We start from the raw sequence: 17,824 nt of genomic DNA, 5'->3' as shown, positions 1-17,824 counted from the left end.
TAATATGAATGTTTACTGCGGTTGCCAATGTATCAAACAGCAGAATAAATTGCAACGGACGTGTCTGGATAATAATGTTGTAAACAGTATTTTTGGATTGTGGCAATAATAACAACGAACATTTGCATAAAGCAAGCATGTTGATAAGAGTAATAAAAAACTGAAAAACATTCCTTCAAGGAACATTTAAAACAGACAGAAAAATGTGATTCATTTGTGTTGATCATGCGCTGTTTATGGAAATTATGCAATTAATCACAATATTTTAATCTGTTGCCAGCCCTAGTATGTATACAATCTGACAACGGTCTGCTTGGGGAGTAACCTTGGCTGTCACACAAAAAGCAAGTAATGACTTATTTACCAGAGACATCTTACTGTAACTGTTGCTGAATAAATTTTGTTCTCATGGTCCAGATGGAAGTCACATGTGTGGATGGATTTGAGAAGTTGCCAAATTCTGTTTCTACTGCAGTAGGTTAATACTTTGCTTAGAACTTCAGTGCCTGTGGATTGAGTAGTTGCTATATTAACTGGTGACCGTCAGCCAAAAGCAGAAGAGACAGGAGCTAAACTGCTTGTTTCAGATAGTGGATTAACTGAGGGGCTGCATAAACAGCCTGTGTACGATAAATAAGGATTTTTGAAACTGCAAATCCTGCAGAGCTAATGTAGTGGATTCCCTGAATAGAAATATAGAGCTGGAAATTAGCATAATAGGTTTCCTTTAAACACGAAATGCTGTCCTTGCAGACTAAGTTTAAAACATGTAAAACACTGAAACTTCATCGTTGTTTATAACGGAACTCGTAGGCAACTGAATCAGTGGCAACACGTTTTCTGACATTGCCTCGGTGGCCAGCATTGCAACATAGTTGCAGATGAATTCATCATCACTGGCACATTTCTCAAATGTATGGTTGTGGAGGAAAAGAATTTAAATTCTTCCGAGCATTGTGAAAACAAACGATAATCTGTTTCACTGCCAGTGTGTTTCAGATGGTTAGAGTTTTAATCATATTTTTGTTTATGGTGCCCAGAAGTACAGTCACAATCGTTACTTCATCTTGTGTGACTGCAAGATTGACTGTGGTGTTTAAAGAACCGTGTTAGAGTACACTATCTATATTTATAGAAATACTGTACAGTATAATCAGTAACCAGTCATTATTACTCCTGTAAATGCTAGCATCTGCATTAATCCAATGAAATGTGTGGGAACATTTCATAGACACGCATTTATTTTTGTGTGCTCAATGTGATGTTGTTGAAATAAGGCTGAAATAATTCCAGAATACTGCAACACCCGGCAAACCAGGACGTTTGTTGGCCCTGCTCGTTGTTCTCCGTTACCCTGCCTGCGACGTATTCTGCCATATAAAGCTGCCACAGAAGGCAGAGGATCATTGTCATTTCCAGTTCTGTTTATTGTTTGTGTGCTCTCCGCCCCGTGTGCACAACCTGTTGAGTCTGGCAGGCTGTTGCTAGGTTACTTTACCTCCGTGCTCTGTTCAAGGTGTCCGTGCGTGTTCGTGTGTTTGCAGGGACGTGAAGAAAAAGCCTGTAAAGTGAAGAAGTAGTGAAAGCCTGATTTTTAAGATTAGAACTGCAGGGTGCAGGGTTAAGACCAGGTTTGACTTTTTGTTCAGGTTCTACGGGCTGTTTGCACACATGAATTTTTCAGGAGAGGCAAAGTCGAGCACTCTTTCCTGTCAGTCCCTGGAAATAAAAAAAACAACAAAAAAAACTATCATATAGCATGCAGCACATCTGTGTGAAACTACATCATGTCGACTTCCTCCCAATTATCAAACCAGCCAGCACCCCCCCTCCGCTCAGAACGGAGGAACATCTTAAGTGTTAGACTATTTCTCAGCATTTGCATATTCACACTTCCCCTTCTTCCCCTTCTATCCCAGTAGGGCAGGGGTTGGAGTCAGAGCAGGGTAAAAGCTTGTATGAATTATTAGATGTCCACATTGTGTATACACACCATCAGTGCACCATGACACGCTGTCAGACGGGCAGTAGCAGAGCATTTTTAACCATGAAATATGAATGGAGTTCAGGGGGGAGGGGAGCGAGCCCTGCTTTGAAAGCGCTTGTCCCACAAGGGCCGAGCCGAAGCCATTTGGTATTTATCTGACATTAATTCACCCCCAGGGTTAACCTCACCGATGCTGTTTGACACTGGTAACTGCTCTGTTACCGTAATGGGTAGCAAGGGTTTTGCATTAATGCTGCTCATACATTGTGTATATGATGATAGCGCTGTTCTCTGTCGTAGCCAATGGTCTATTTTTTTGAGCCGCAGTGTCAGTTGCTGCTCCTTCTCTTATTTCTGGGCTTGTTGACAAGCATTCTGTTGTTTCCGACATGTATTTTGTGGCATATTTAGTCCTTTCTGCAATGCACAGTATATGAAGTGCTTCGGTAGCAAATTTTGGAGGTAAGATCAAATGAGTTCTCATATCAAGGCCGTAGTTACAGTATTATTTGACATTGTTGTTTGTTTCATTTTTCAATTTTGGTTACACACCTACTAAACTTTTGACCATCATTAAATTGCGCCACTCAGGCTCGATTTTCTTGCAGTTTTCACATCCATCAAAGCCTTTTGACCACACAGGGCCACTGTACATGTAAATGTCATTCTCCAAAGCTTCTGATAAAATGTGTCTACCTTAGACATACTGCCGGACTCTGTTCAGAATAAGTTGGAGCATGGAAATTGGTTTTTATTTAATGTGTTCTATTGAGTGGATGCAGCTACTCTGTCACCACTCCGTATTTTAAAACAATATATACATAGGGCTAAACGATTTGGGAAAATAATCTAATTGCGATTTTTTTCCCCCAATATTGCGATTGCGATTTAATATGCAATTTTTTATTTTATTTTTTATTTTATCCTCTATTTTTCCCAACAAAACACAATGAATGATTTAAATATGAACAACACAATATTAGATACATTTAGTGTAAAATGTTCTTTCCCATAGGCTGGGCCTCTTTGTTAGAATTAAATTAAAAGATGTATGACTTGAAATAAATTACATTTTTATTTAACTGCTCATTACTGAAACATCTGTGGCTTTGCCACTGTGAATTTAAAGGGAAACTACTGTTTTCTACAACCTGGACCTTATTTCTAGCATAAAATACCATCGTTTACTCACCAATATCACTTTTGTTTCATTTGCAGTTGTTCAGGAGATAATTAGACCAGCGTATATCCATATAGCAGGAGTGGTCAGGGCATCGAAACGCAGCCTCTAAATAACACATTATCTGCAGCGAAACTCGTTCATTTCGCCAATACTTTGTTATCGTATGCTAGTGCTATTCCCTGTTGAGTCTGGAGTTACCTGTTATCATCATCCGGGGTCTGTAGATTGACCTACAGACCCCGGATGATGCCTTCTGACCTGGACGATGTCGTCTCTGAGCGGCGCGCGCACCCGCTACGGTCCGCTTGTTTACTTGTAATTTGCTACCGCTATGATTCGTCCACAGCCTTAGAGTCGGACAAATATTCAGCCATGTTGCAAAAAACTAGCAGTTGCAAATTACAGGTAAACAAGCCAACCGCTCAGAGACGACATTGTCCAGGTCAGAAGACATCATCCGCGTCGCTCGCATCACGTGACCACCTTGTAATTGCGCAAGTTGCGGTTAGAAAATCGTATTTTATCATATCGCGATTTTATCGCAAATGCAATTAATCGTTCAGCCCTAATACATAGCACTCCCGTCTGGCTTCACCCAACACTCCAAACACGTTATAAGTCGTGGATGGTGTTACCTTGTATTTTGGGATCTCTATGCGCGCATGTCAATCAATTGTATCAGTCGCTCCCATTGGTTGTCTGAACGTGGTTCACATCCTCAAATGTTTTTCTGCCTAAAATCACTACAATACGCTGAATTTCATTTTTGCCACATCACTCCTAGTGGCTTCCTGTGTGCACGCTCCTTAAGTTTGACAGGACAGTGAAAGGCATCAAATGTTTGCACTGTTGCACAATATTAATACGACCAAAATTCAGCGTGGTAAATGTTTCGGTGAAAATTTGTCACCGTAAATCAGCCTCATCAGTCTCCTTAGCTGCATACCCATGTTTTGTCAAATTCCGCCGGTTGCGTTTTGCCACAACTCAAGATCACCCATATTTAGACTGGAGCAACAGAACTCTCATTATACACCTCCTTTACAGCTCATCCAACCATCGAGAAATCGAGAATTAGTCACCTTTGAAAAGGTCAAGAGCAATGATCCATTAAACTGAAAGCAGATATTCAATGATCATATATTATGTAATAATAAAAAGTGCAGCGTGGATGCCCAGTGGTGCTGCTAGGGTTGTAGGGTTAAAGGCTCATTCATTTACCATGATTAGCAACAGCTATTGGGTGGTCACTTTGCTTTAGTTTCATAGCGTTTAATTGTAAATCAACATTTTGTTTTTTTCAACAATTTTCTTGAATCTTTTCTTAGTAGCTGAAACTGGATTTGGAACCATGAGAAACTCTCTCTCAGCCAGTGCCTCTATAAATATTTGTGAAGGCAGATATTTTATGGAGGGGAATTAGGCCGGATGAAAGGTGTGTGCCTGTCTGCTGGGCAGTTTTCATGCTGCTGCTATTATTAGATGGGCCAGAGGTACATACTGATACTGACCAGCCCACCATAAAACAAATAAAACACAACAACACACTCAGACGCACAACACAAAACTGGGAGATGGGACATCCAGACGGCCAACTACAGCCTTATAAGGCTCGCGGTCTTGAGCCGCATCCCAGTATGCTAGATAATGGTGCCAGAGCCTTATTTAGCCTGCAGGCTGCTGTCCACACACAGCTATGTGCTGGGACATATCTGAACGGACTACTGATGCTACCGGGCCGTCACCCCTGTGGCTCCGTGAGTGTGTAGCGGCGATGTAGAGCAGAGCTTCAGCTCCCTGCTGTGGTTCACTGCAGCTGGAGAACCTTCACATCATCTGTCCAACCCGTCATCCCTCCATCTGCTCACCTCACCTCGGGGCTTGCTTTCTCTTTCTTTCCATAGATGAAAACGAATCAGTTTGTTTCTGTTCCTTCGGGATAAACATCCTATTGAGATTTATTCTTTTCAAGTTTTTTTTTAGTTTTTTTTTCATGAGGGAATGTCTTTTTTTGTATTTCTCCCAAAAAACAGAGAAAATGTTTTATAAAGGAAAAGACGGGTAACAGACAGTAAAGACAGGGTAAATTTAATTTTAAAAAGTTGGCACCAACTAGCATTAAGCAGTTAATATACATTGGGAAAACAAAAACTGCAGGATAAATAAAATTAATAGATGAAATGAAAATTATAGAAAACACAGAATTAAACTAAATAATCATTGGCCAGACATTCTATAAGTGAAGAAAAGTCTGCCTCAAACCATTAGTCACTGGATATGTGTGTGCGGAGTGAAAAACTTCAACTGAAAAGAAGCAGATATAAACAGATGTGTGACACAATGAGGAGGCTCAAACTTTCCCCAGCTTAATACATGAGACAAAGCAAACTGCAGAGTACGAGTCTGGTAACACGCCATTTGGATTTCATTATGAGGTGTTTCAACCAATACAGAGTAAAAAGGATCATATCTTTGGATAGATTGGATAGTCCAACAACCAGTCGGAGCCGTTTGTTGTACACAAATTCAGCTCCGTGGTGCTCAGATGACGTAGATGATGACATGTCTGTTCATTAACACATCCCGTCCAAAACCCGTCCAAACGAATCGGCGCGTTAGATCTTTGCAGGAGCATAACGTCTGTCCAACGGAGGGCTTCCAGACAAACTTTATGCCGCATCTTGTCTACACCATTCGATTCCGCAAATGCAACGTCCGTTAGCACAATAGCTCAGATCTTGCCGTTGTCATTTACAGCGGTGCATCCTCCATTTGAAATGACACTACTAAAAATTGCATGCTGCATAAAAAAATAGACAGATGACTTGAAGTCCTGTACAGTTTATACTATACAGTATTTTCTACTTACACTGTAAGCGTCTCAGCCTCACTTGTCCTCCCTTGTCCTTACTCTGTATATATAATTCTTACCCTAAACTGTTTCTAAAAGCTTGCCGTTCCGAACCATTTCATTCATCTTTTCTTAAAACGCCTATCGATAAATCAGACGGTCTGTGCTTTAACCTTCACTGTGCATTCTTTCTGTGCAAAGTACAAAGGCAGCGATGCTACACAATGAATCTGGCGCCCCATTGTAGAAATTGTCTGGTTTAGTGCAGCTCTATTTTTCCAACGGCATCATTTCAGCTCCGAGCTGAGCGTTCTTTCTCTCTCTCTCCCTCCTACTATATGTGTCAGGCAGGGAGACAAATAAGTAGCCAGGCATGTTTACACCTCATTCTCCTGGCCCTCCCCGTGTAACCTCTTATTAGGGAACCAGCATAGGTATTGATCAAACACAAATCCTACCTCTCTCTCATCATTACCTGCAGGTACACACCATCATAACTGAGACAGCGCCCGCTAAGGAACGCTGGGGGGGGGTGGAAAGGAGGGAGGATGGGGAAGGAGGTTCTCTTTCCACAGAGATAACAAGCTCCTTACTGAGAGAGACGAGTGTGTGGACGGGGGGTAGGTGTGCATACAGGTATAGAGAGGCAAGGACGTCGGCGGGAGGATGAATGGATGGGGAGGAAGGGAGACGTGTTGTAGAGAGTAGGCGAGGTGATAAAAGCCAGAAGAAAAGTGGAAAAGGAAGCCAGTGGGGACATTTTGAAAAGATGCAGGGAAAGAACTGGGGAGAAGTAAGAAGGGAGTGTAAGGAAAATAGCAAGATTTGCACAAATTGGCCTTACGACTGAAGAGGTCTAAGGTGAAGCTGGGACCATGAATAATGCAGATATCTGGCTGCAGAGCTTTGCCCCAGCCAGAACACAAGCAGACAGTTGGGGTTACATCGCGACGGGGAGGAAACACTAGATTTCTTCTCATCCTCTTTTACATCTGTTAAGAGGCTTATACAAAAGCGGAGAGCCTGCTAACACAAAGACTTATCCTGCATTCTTTATGCTCACATCACCATAATTCACCTAATGCCAGGGCTTTCTGTGACATTTTCATTACAGAATGCCCTGTCAGAGGATGCACAAGGGTTGGGAGACACAATACAAGCATAATTCAGTTAGGAGTTTACCAGCAATGCATGACCCTGTCATGGATAAATGGTTATGACCTTATTGTGAGATTACAGCTGTGAATGATTTCTCTGACGTCAGTGGAATATTAAATTGATTGCATATTGGATGTGGTGAAATATGGACGTCAGCCCCAGGTCAAATTATGTTTTGTTTTTTTTTGTTTTTTTTTACTTTCCAAAACTACAAAGGGTTCTTGCAGGGTTTTGCTGCAAATCACCACAGCGCAGTCTATTTCACAACTGACAGGTTCAATTTCGGTTATCTGTGCCAAGGGAGAAAGGCCAGATTGGTGGAGGTTGGGGATGTCGATGGGTTGTGTAGCAGGTTGGTATTACATGCAAGAGACTGGAGTTGTCCTCTCCCAGCCTTACCGAGCTACCATGCTGTATTTGGCTCGTCCTGCTAATGACAAAAATGCAAAATTCTGAAGGTTTTGTATGACCTCTAGTGATCTTTTCACATGTGCAGTCGTAGGTAGACAAGGTAACTTCAGCAAAATCCTTGAGGCTTGGTAGCACATACCTAGGATTGAGGGCTTTAGCATATGGATAAACCCCAGCTTTTCCACTGTATAAACGGGCACCACATCTTTTTGCGATACGACTGTATAAAATACAACATGAAAACAATGGTTCCACGGTTTCTCTCACTCGGCTGCATGCCTCTGTTCCTCTGTTTGAGATGCTGCCTTTAGTTGCAACAGTTTTTACACCAAGAAACTGTAGCTGTTTGAGGTCTGACACCATAAAACCAATCCAGTTCCAAACTACTGACACAACCGTGACTCTTTGGGAACAAGTTCACAAAAGTGGGGACAGTTTTTGGTTACATACACCTCCGTGATTTTTACCACCTGCACATCATACTGGAGGTGAACTGAATGAATGTTCCTGAACTTTAGAAAGGTTACTCTGAAAATGTCAGTAACCGGCGCACATCCTTCCAGAACAGTTCAATTCAATTTTATTTGTATTGCGTCAAAAACTATACAAATTTTCTCAAGACGCTTTGCTGTACAGCATCCGGTCTGAAACCCAGCCTGAAACCCCCAGAGGAAATTACTGCGTATAATTCTGTCTTCTTCTTTTGGGAAAGACAATGACTGATTGAAGACAGGTATTCAACCGTTGAAACATCCATCTTCTAAGAATGAGATGAGACGTGTCTGGCTCTGTCTAATTCAGCTGAGCAGACGACATTGATTGAACAGTCACATGGTACATTTGCTCCACAGTAAACACTTGCAGCACATTGCAATGTTAGGAAAGAAGTTAACCTGCAGAGTTTTACATGCTGTTAAAAGTCTAGAACATTATTCATCCACAGTCAGGTATCGGGTTAAAAACCACTGCTCCTCTTCAGGACACCAGACAGTCGTTAGGTGTGCAGGCTTGACACATTTTACTCAACACAGTCGGCTTCGAGATAAAGGTAGTTTAAAAGCAACACTTTCTCCCACTTGCAACCTGCTTCCCTGGGGAGGCCGAAGTCAAAATGACCGATATCCTCCGACTTGGGCAAATAAAACTCATCCCGTCGTGCACGGCTAGACGCCACTGGGAATAAACCACGCTTTTAAAAATTGAGAGTAGCACTTTCTCTGTGAAAGGGAAAAAAAATATATCCTCCAAAGCTAATTCAAATTGTGCTGACCAACGGAACCAACTCCTGAGAGTGAAAGGAATTCAAAAGCCTCAGCATGTGCTCATATTGTAGTAGGCAGGTTGCTTTAGGAAGCATATCTGAAGCGAGCTGTGTGTGTGTGTGTGGATGCATTGTAGACACAGTGCTGGCTCAGTCCTTTCTTTGTCAGCATTGCCTGCATGTATCCCTGCCTCCAGCAAAAAAAAAAAAAAAAGTTTTTGAACTGTTAGAAACAGAAACTACCTGAGACAACGCACAGGCTCTGCAGAAGTCAATAGGTGTGTCGACGCTGTTATAATAAACAGGTGTAGAAAAACACATAAGCACCATCAGCAGTGTTTCTAATGGAGCCTTAAAGGACTTTTAGATGCACTGTCCTCACATTATCTTCATGCAGTTGTTCATTGTGTCTTTCTCTTTTTTGGTGAGTATGATATGTATATAAAGTTGTGTGTTTGGCCCCCAGGGCTCGGTTCTTCTACTCTTGTTAGGCTTCCTTTTCCATCTCATTAGCCGAGTTCACAGTGCTTCCCAGTGCCAGCGAGAGGACAAAGATTAGGCTTTGAGGAACTCTAGCCTTCTCAAGTCACATGGGCGCTTTCCTCCAGTCGCTTGTAAAACAATAACTTTTATTTTACTGTAAAACCAATGCCCTGGATTGGCTCATGAGCACCCAATGAGCTGCTCGGTGTCTGCCAGAAGCGCTCTTGTGAGTCTCATAGTTAGAGACGTTCCGCAGGATGCAGGACTGATGAGAAGCCTGTGCCCTGAGAAGACTCATTATTTCAATTTCTCATGGTTGTTATTGTTGAAAATTTGCTATTGCATTTCCCTGACCCCCTTTCCTAGACTCATTAATGTGCACTCTTGGTGACCAAATTGAATTTCAAGCAAAAAACGTCTAACTCGGATGGAAATGAATCCAAAATGCATTAAAGTTCTGGTAAAAATGCCAAAGGGTGACCCCAACCAAAGTATTCCAACACACATTAACAAGAAGGTGTTTTGATTAAACATATTTTTCTCTCTCTGCCATTGAAACATTTCCTCCTTCACTTTATTATGATGCTACTTTGTATTTAATAATGCTACTTGTATTGCTGCGAGCGGTTATCATACTCACATTTGGGCTAATCACATGCCCCATCTTTCTACCAAGCTACCAGAACTGTGATCACATTTAGCTCTTAGCTCCAGTGAGATGAAACAAATAACCCTTACCTGAACTCTTGAAATTCGCTCGCTAAAACTTTGTGGGAGGGGGAAATTTTGGGCTGGCTTCCAGGCTTTTCTCCAGACAGATATGAGAGAATAGTTTCAAATTCATTGCAGTAACTTGAAATGATATATGGTTTTGATCATTAGTTAGTGGTCATTCCGTGCTTGAGCTCTAAGTCAGACTCATTCAGTGTCAGTGGAAATAGCACTGAAAGTACAATACGTAGCCCAGACTGTGGCTTATGAAATCTAGCTTTCTAAATTTGATAACAGGCGCTGAATTAGCATGATCAAGATAGAATGAGACATGCACAGTAATCCACTGAATGCTGAGGGGGCAGCTCTATACCGATCAGGCTTAACATTAAGACCACCTTCCTAATATTGCGTGGGTCATCATAGAATGGACATGGGCCTTTTGAGGGTGTCCTGTAGTGTTTGGCAACAGACCGTTTTTGTGTGTGTGTCTGTGTCAGGCTGCATCCTGCTGGGGATGGCTGCTGCCATCAAGGAGTGTCATTGCTATGGGGTGGGGGTGCCTGGTCTGATCTAGGTGGGTGCTACATGTCTAAGTAACATCCACATGAATGCCAGGTCCAAACGTTTCCTGGCAGAACATTGAATTGTCACAAGATGGTCAATGTTATTCACTTCTCCTGTCAGTGGTTCTATTGTTGTGCCTGAACGGTGTATGTTGTACTTGTACGACAATTAGATTCTACACATTTAGTCAGATGTATGTATGTATGACAGACGTATGTTTATCTTGTTCTTCCTGCTGCTCTCTCCTCTTTCTTTTTCCGTCTCCTTTCGGCCGGCCTCAAGAAGATGGGTCACCACCATATGAGCTTTTCTTGCCACCATTGCCTTTGTGCTTGCTCTGGGGGTTTCAGACCGGGTTCTGTAAAGCGCCTTGAGACATTCTGTATTATTATTGACCCTCTATAAATAAAATTGAATTGTACTGAATTTCATAACTTAAAGAAAACCGTTTCTGGTGAGATAATAACAGCCTCTTCTTATCACTTATCAACTTCTCTTGTTCTTTCATTTCAGTATCAAGATGGTTCTGATGTGGACCAGCGGTGACACCTTTAAAACGGGCTACTTCCTGATCACCCAGGCTCCTGTGCAGTTCTGGACGTGTGGCCTGCTGCAGGTCTTCGTGGACATCGCCATCCTGTTCCAGGTTTACTACTACAGCCGCTACCCGCAGAAGCCGGTGTCCCACACCGTCTCCCACACCACCAGTGCCAAAGCCCTCTGAGAGCCTCTACAAGGTCCCTGCGAACACTTTGAAGCAGCAGCAGCAGCGAGGAAGCACTTTCGGAGGCGCTGTGGAAATGTCTAAACACACAGGAGTACCAAAGCACCTTGAGATGATGCAGGCTTCTCACCTTCACCCCCCATGTATACACGAGGACACATACACGTCCATAAATAAGGGATAAACACACACAGACACCTGGGGGTCTTGTGCCGGCAGCGATCCCCCGAAGGACACTTGTTACATACAAACTTTTTGATTTATTTAATATCCCCCTGATGTCTCAATGCGGCGGGATGCATGCGTCTAGGAATGCACACGTCTCAGAGAATATACCCTTGAATCAACCTGTGCATGGGGAGCATATAATGCAAATACACGAACACGCAGTATATGTAAACTGCAAATGTATACACTGAAATCTGTGCTCCAGGGAATGTGGACGAACCGCTGTCGTCCACATGTGTTGATGAATGTTGCATGGACCCTTTGCCTTAAAACAAACACACGTTCAAACACTTGCTTGCTGCATTACCAGCAATACAAATGTTCTGAATCATTCACAAGAGAAAAAAAAAAATAATCTTGATCTGCAACATTACTGAATGTACAAAATGGCATTTGTTGTTTTATTGTTCACCCAACACAGTGGCGAAATGCTGGCCAGTCTACCACTTGTTGGACAGATGATCGCCATGTGCTCTGACACTCATTCTTGCGGGATTTAATTAAGAAAACGGAGGCAATCAAAATTCACCAAAAGAAGAAGGGTCCCCAAAGTTTGGAGATGCAGTTCACTGGCTTCTAAAAAAACATCTGGTCATAAACATTAGTGGCCTTGAGAGATAATGCCAACATTTTTTTTTTTTTTACTAAAGCTGTTGATGATATTTTGTATGTTATGTTTCCACAAATTTCATACATCCCGAATACATTTTCTGGCCGCCACTAAATGAAGCGAGGACAAATCCATGTACTGATTTTGGAAAAACCTTGCGTATCCTGAGGGTTAATTTATCCACTCCATAAACTCACAGGTGACAGAGACTGATCTGTTCCACAACCACAACAGAGACACACGCTTGTTGTGTAGTTTGTTAGCTATTGTCTGTACAGTCAATAAATTTCTGTCTGGGGCTGGTGATCAAATGGGTCATAGTAACCCCAAGTGAGCCCCTGATAAATTATCTTTGCAGTCATTCTGGATACATCCCAATGATGAGGACAGCATTTTATACCACAGTGTCATAATTGAATTGAGTCAGAGAGGTTATATGCTTCTGGTTATGTCAGTACTTCATGATGCATTAATGCAATATTGGCAGAATGGTGAGAACGGCTGTTATTTTGACCTGGGAGAGCTCATGTAGTATTCTGAGGTCTCATGATGGCCTTGCAGTCACCACAACATAGCCTAAATGAGATTTAGATTTTATTATTATTATTATTATTACATCGTTTTAGGGCTTTTTGCGTAGTTTGTTTTTGGCAAGTTGGAGATATTGTCCAAGCGTCCATAATTCCTAATATATCAGTCCCAGGCAATTTATAATGAACAGTAGATGAGTGACATGAAATCCCACTGAACAACAGTGAAGCCAAATAATTGCAAAAATGGGCGCCGCCATCTTTTTTTAGGTGTCGTCTGCAAGTAGAGTCCCATACTGTGCTGACCAAGGGGTGGCAGTCAGGCTCTGCCTCCTACCCCAAACAAATGTGAGCACAAAGCCTACATTGTAACCTACGCTGGAGACCTACAACCTTGTAAGCGTTGTATACTTCTGCGCTCGTGTGTCGGCATCGCTCTGTAATACTTGAAACAATTCCGTTTGGAGCTGAGCTCATGTTGGAGTTGGAGAGAACATCTCTGAGTGGATCAGGAGGCAGAGGGATGATTAATATTTTATGTGTGTCCAGCCACTGAGACACATGGACGATGAAGTGCTTTTTGACCAGTCACAATTGTTGCAGTCTGTGTTGATGCAACGTAGAGAGGTGCACGATTGCCAATAGATTGTTGTTAGCATTCTCTGCTCACTCGCTGTCTGCTCACTGTACTGTATGTGTCTGGTTAAAACTATTTAACTAGAAAGACACAGTCACCGCTAGTTGTCCAGACTGGTCAGCTTTTTCCAAAAGATGCTGGCTACAGCATTAGCAAAGGTCAGTCAGTCAATATAATTTACTGCAGAAAAAATCATTTAATTGCTAGAAATGGGCAATTATAAATCACATGGTCACATCAGACAGAAGTCCTCAGGTGCCTCAGCGACTGCTTTATTCAGAGCAGCTGTGTGCAACCTTTGTAAAAACAAAATAACCAGTCAGTCAGATATTTTGGCTTCACATGGGAGCCATGTTTATATTTCTATATTGCAGGTTGAACAGTAAGACATGAATGCAGCGTTGTTTTTGTAATTCCTTACAGCCAAAATGTCATTATATGCAAGTTAATAGCTGAGATTGTAAGTACAGTGTTTGGTATTATTAATGAACATAACGACCAAAGCACAACTTGTAATGAACTGGAATTATTCCTAAAAGAAATGAACTGTACAGAGGGATCGGTGAAAACCATACATTTACAGCCGTCACGCGGGCAGATCCATTAGCATCCTTTAATATCCCCACTCAGGACTCCACATCAGCGTGCGGCCGGGTTGTTCTCGTCTGCGTTTTCTCATAAGAAATTTATTTTCCCGTTCAGGGAGAGGATCGGCCTCGTGACACAGTGAGGCTTTTTCCTTGTTGTTTTGTAATTTCTCCCTGGGGAGAGGAGCAAACGCCAAACCAGTGGGACTGTCAGCCCCTCGGTGAGCTGTGCACCAGAGCAGACCTAATTCTTCTTGTTGAGCTTAACTGGATCAAAATGACCTCAGAGTTCCACTTATTTTACTTAATGTTTTGTATCATTCAGTTTTTCATGTGAAGATATTTTCCCATAGAAATTGCCAGAAATTGTTTTGTATCGCCTTAATCATAAAACCCATACCTAGTTACTCGATGTACCAAAAATACCATTATGTAAGTATTTTTTATTTGTTTCATGTTGGTTTATGTTTCTATTATTCACTATAACTCATCAAGACTTGAGGCGGTTCAGACACTCAGTATTGTTGAGAATCAAACGTGGCATTTTCACCCAATAAAGAAGACAAAGAGAGGCATGTGTGTATTTCTTTTCTTTATTTTTTTTTTGATAGAGATGTTTGTGTCAGCTGTGCAGACGTCCACAGTCACCCTTGTCAGCCGTGCAGGTCTGGCAGGCATCGCTTGTCAAAGGAAGAGTAAAGCCCACCAGCCTTGGTCCTTCTTTGGGCTTTGGACACGTGCCATCCGAAGCACACGCACATAAATTGCCGGGCTTTCAAATGAAGCTCTCCGCTGGTGCAGAGAGGAGGCAGTCCGCAGATAATAGATGCAGCAGACAAGAAGGGGTAAAAGGATGGATTCGAAAAGATGTTGTCTAAATGCGGAGCAAGATTCATAATGTTCCCTTTCTGAGCCTTTCACTGCACCATTAACCAGGACACGTCTGTCTCAGAGATTAGCCATGATTGGTACATTGGCTTTTTGTTGTTGTTGACGCAAGTTGTTTGACTGAATTAACCAGCAGAACAAAATGAAGAGAAGGAAATCTACACCAAACAAATCCCGTATGAAATGTCTTTTCCCCCATACATACATATGATGTGTAGATCACATCTAGCGTTCAGACAGAAATGCGTTTAAACTTGATCTGATTTGAACTCGAGGTCAGGAGCTCATATGCACAACCCTTGAAATATTTCTTTTTATTGTCTTCAGTGCCCGAGGGAGTTTGAGTGGGTGCGAGAGAGCTTCTCTCCGCGATAGATAGACGCCTTTGAAAATCCTCCAGTGCCTTCTGTAGGTTTTAACAGCGTCACTTAAGATTTACATCTCTGCATTAAACCAGGAGCGACAGGATGGATTCCTCCAAATATACTCAAATTTACTTGGAGGAACTTTCTGCAGTTTAAGAAACTCGGTGACTGAGTCGTTACCTGAAGACAGTCTGGAGCTGATAGAGTGTGACGGCTAATAGATTGATTAATTGACTGTGGAGAACTCTTTATTTAATGTTTTTGTTTTTTTTTCTTTAACTGTATGTCTCAGTTTTAAGTGAAAAAACATTTAAACTGCAGACTAACCAGTGTTACTAGTGCACACAATGCTGTCTGGATTAACGTGCCGTGGTAGGAGAATAAACTATGCCAAATCCACGACAGACGAGAAGAGGTGAAAATCTAGAATCACTTTGCTCAGCTCTGTCCAGTCACATTTTATTCAGGAGAGGCTCCTTTCTGAGTGAACAGTAAAGATTTTATTTAATAATCTGCCCAATTAGAAAAATGTGAGCCTTTGGCGTTTAGACCTAGCCCGACTGAGCAGCAGGATCACAGCAATTTCAAACTGAAACAAGGAACAGGGGAGAACGTATTCAGGGCGCCGTGCTGAAAACTTAAATTGATGCACGGCGAACGGTGCAGCAGTGAGCCAGCATCATTCTCCCGCAAACAGAATCCATTTATTATTAATGATATGTACGGCACATACTGTTTTGTCTGAGAGCGTCCTTGTGTATAATAAATAGTTAAATCAAAGGCGTTCCACGTGGGACTGTGTTCATTAGAATCTTTATTATATTCTTTCCTCCGGCTATGGATTCATGACACAAAAGCACAAATCCACTTCAGTAGAGTTTCTATTCAAACACCGCCCTCCGCTCATCATCAAAACAACACTTTCAATTAAAACCTAAATATTGTAGATATAACAGTTGCTGTATAAGACAGTTGTGTGTGATATTTTCATGCGTTGTGAGGATTCGTTTAATCCAGCGGCTGCGATTCAGAGTGAGCGGGCCAAACGTGTCCCTACGACCTGCGCGCTGTATTAAAATATCAAAACCTAATTAGCCCTCTCAGGAACACTTGGATGGTTCCAACTCGACAACAAATTGGGGAAATGGTTTAATGTGTCACTTCAAAGTACAAGGCACTGAAGTCAGAGAGGGTGAAGCGCTGTGCACTGAATTAAATAAGGACACCGTGTAGGACTGTGGAAATGATTGTTTTGACTGCCTGAAGGAGGATGGATGACACTTGGCACAGTCAGTGAGCCTCTTTGAAGAGAAGCAAACTTTACTTAGATGTTTTGGTAAGTGAGTTTGGGTCAATGACAAGAGTTAAGTTAACAACTGATGACAGGTGGACCAGTACCAACGTAGTATAATCTTCATTTCTCAAACTGAGAGATAAACTAGTAATCACTAAAGACATGTAATCACCGAAAGTATTATAGTTTAGATTTGGATGGTTAGGTCATAGAGCACTGTGGCAGGTTTGTTCTTCAATGTGATGGTGACTGAGCCATGACTTTTTTGTAACTTCCTTTATTGATGAAGACAGTTAAATTAGAATTGAAAAGTCCAAGATAAAAAAAAGTGGACCTTGATATGGGATTTTTCTGTCAGCCGTTCTCAAATTTGGTGATAAACTTTCTCGGTCAAACGCAGCTCTGGATAATATCCAACGCCGGTGACTGCATGCCAGGCAATTAGTTTATCTCAGCATAGAGACACAAAGCAAGGGAATACAGCTAGCCTTTTAAATGCAAAATATTTTCCTGCAAGCACTTCTAAAGCAGACTAATTAACTCATTATATTGCTTTGTTTGTGCACAAAGCCCAAGTGTCAAAACTGCAACTCTGTGGTTTTGTTAGCTGAATGATTTGCTTGCAGTGATCTCCCACGAGCGTGACCTCACAATGAGGTTGTCACAGGCAACCGGCCGGGGACGTGCGCTAAGGGGAGGCCGGCTGTCATCATGAAAAGTAATGACGATAAAATAAATTATACTATTTGTCCATTGGTCTGTGATATGAATGTAGTTTCAGCATGATTCCAGTCATTTCGATCATTTTTATAGGCTGAGGCAGCAGCAAGCTGAGCCTCACCTCAAATTGACCAATCTCTCACAAACTGGGTTAGGCTTGATCTGACATTAAAGCCACTGAAGATGAGGCAGCCAGTACTTCTGCCTCATTGAAGAGGGCGCTAGTGAGCCACGGGTTGATGCTGTTGCTCTTCTTCTACGCTGAGTCAACTGTACACCCATGGTACTACCGTGGTCCGTTTATTGGGATCTTAAAACTACACCTTCAGTCAAAACAGGAAGTGGTAAATCATCAGAATATAAAGATCAAACAACTCAATATTACTAATATATATTTGATTAAGGTAATGATTTGGTTTTAAATACAAATATTTCCATTTGTGTTGCTGTTGATTTGACATTTTTCCTTTGGCCAAATATGTTCCTTACATATATGTGCGTAAGGAATGCCTGTTTGAGATTTGAAAGTTAACCAATTACTGTGAAATGGCGAATTTAAGCCATTCCATTGGGTTCATAATTGTAAATCTGTGCCTCACCAGCCACGAACCTCACCGCACGTCACTGCA

General features: G+C 41.9%; 1 protein-coding gene across 1 annotated transcript in view; it reads left to right on the top strand.

Moving 5' to 3' along the window:
- The window catches only part of slc66a2 (solute carrier family 66 member 2), a 32,985-nt gene extending 18,486 nt beyond the window's left edge, over nt 1–14,499 (top strand). The window contains exon 4 of the mRNA XM_084562675.1: nt 11,126–14,499. Within this exon, the coding sequence (XP_084418801.1) occupies nt 11,126–11,336 (211 nt within the window). The 3' untranslated portion in view covers nt 11,337–14,499. The remainder of the gene's footprint in view (nt 1–11,125) is intronic.
- Nucleotides 14,500–17,824: the final 3,325 nt, after the last annotated feature.

The sequence above is a fragment of the Chelon labrosus genome (genome assembly GCF_963514085.1).
Source record: "Chelon labrosus genome assembly, chromosome: 16".
Taxonomy (NCBI): domain Eukaryota; kingdom Metazoa; phylum Chordata; class Actinopteri; order Mugiliformes; family Mugilidae; genus Chelon; species Chelon labrosus.
Note: the sequence above shows the minus strand (reverse complement) of the source record. Positions and strands in the feature narration are given on the sequence as shown.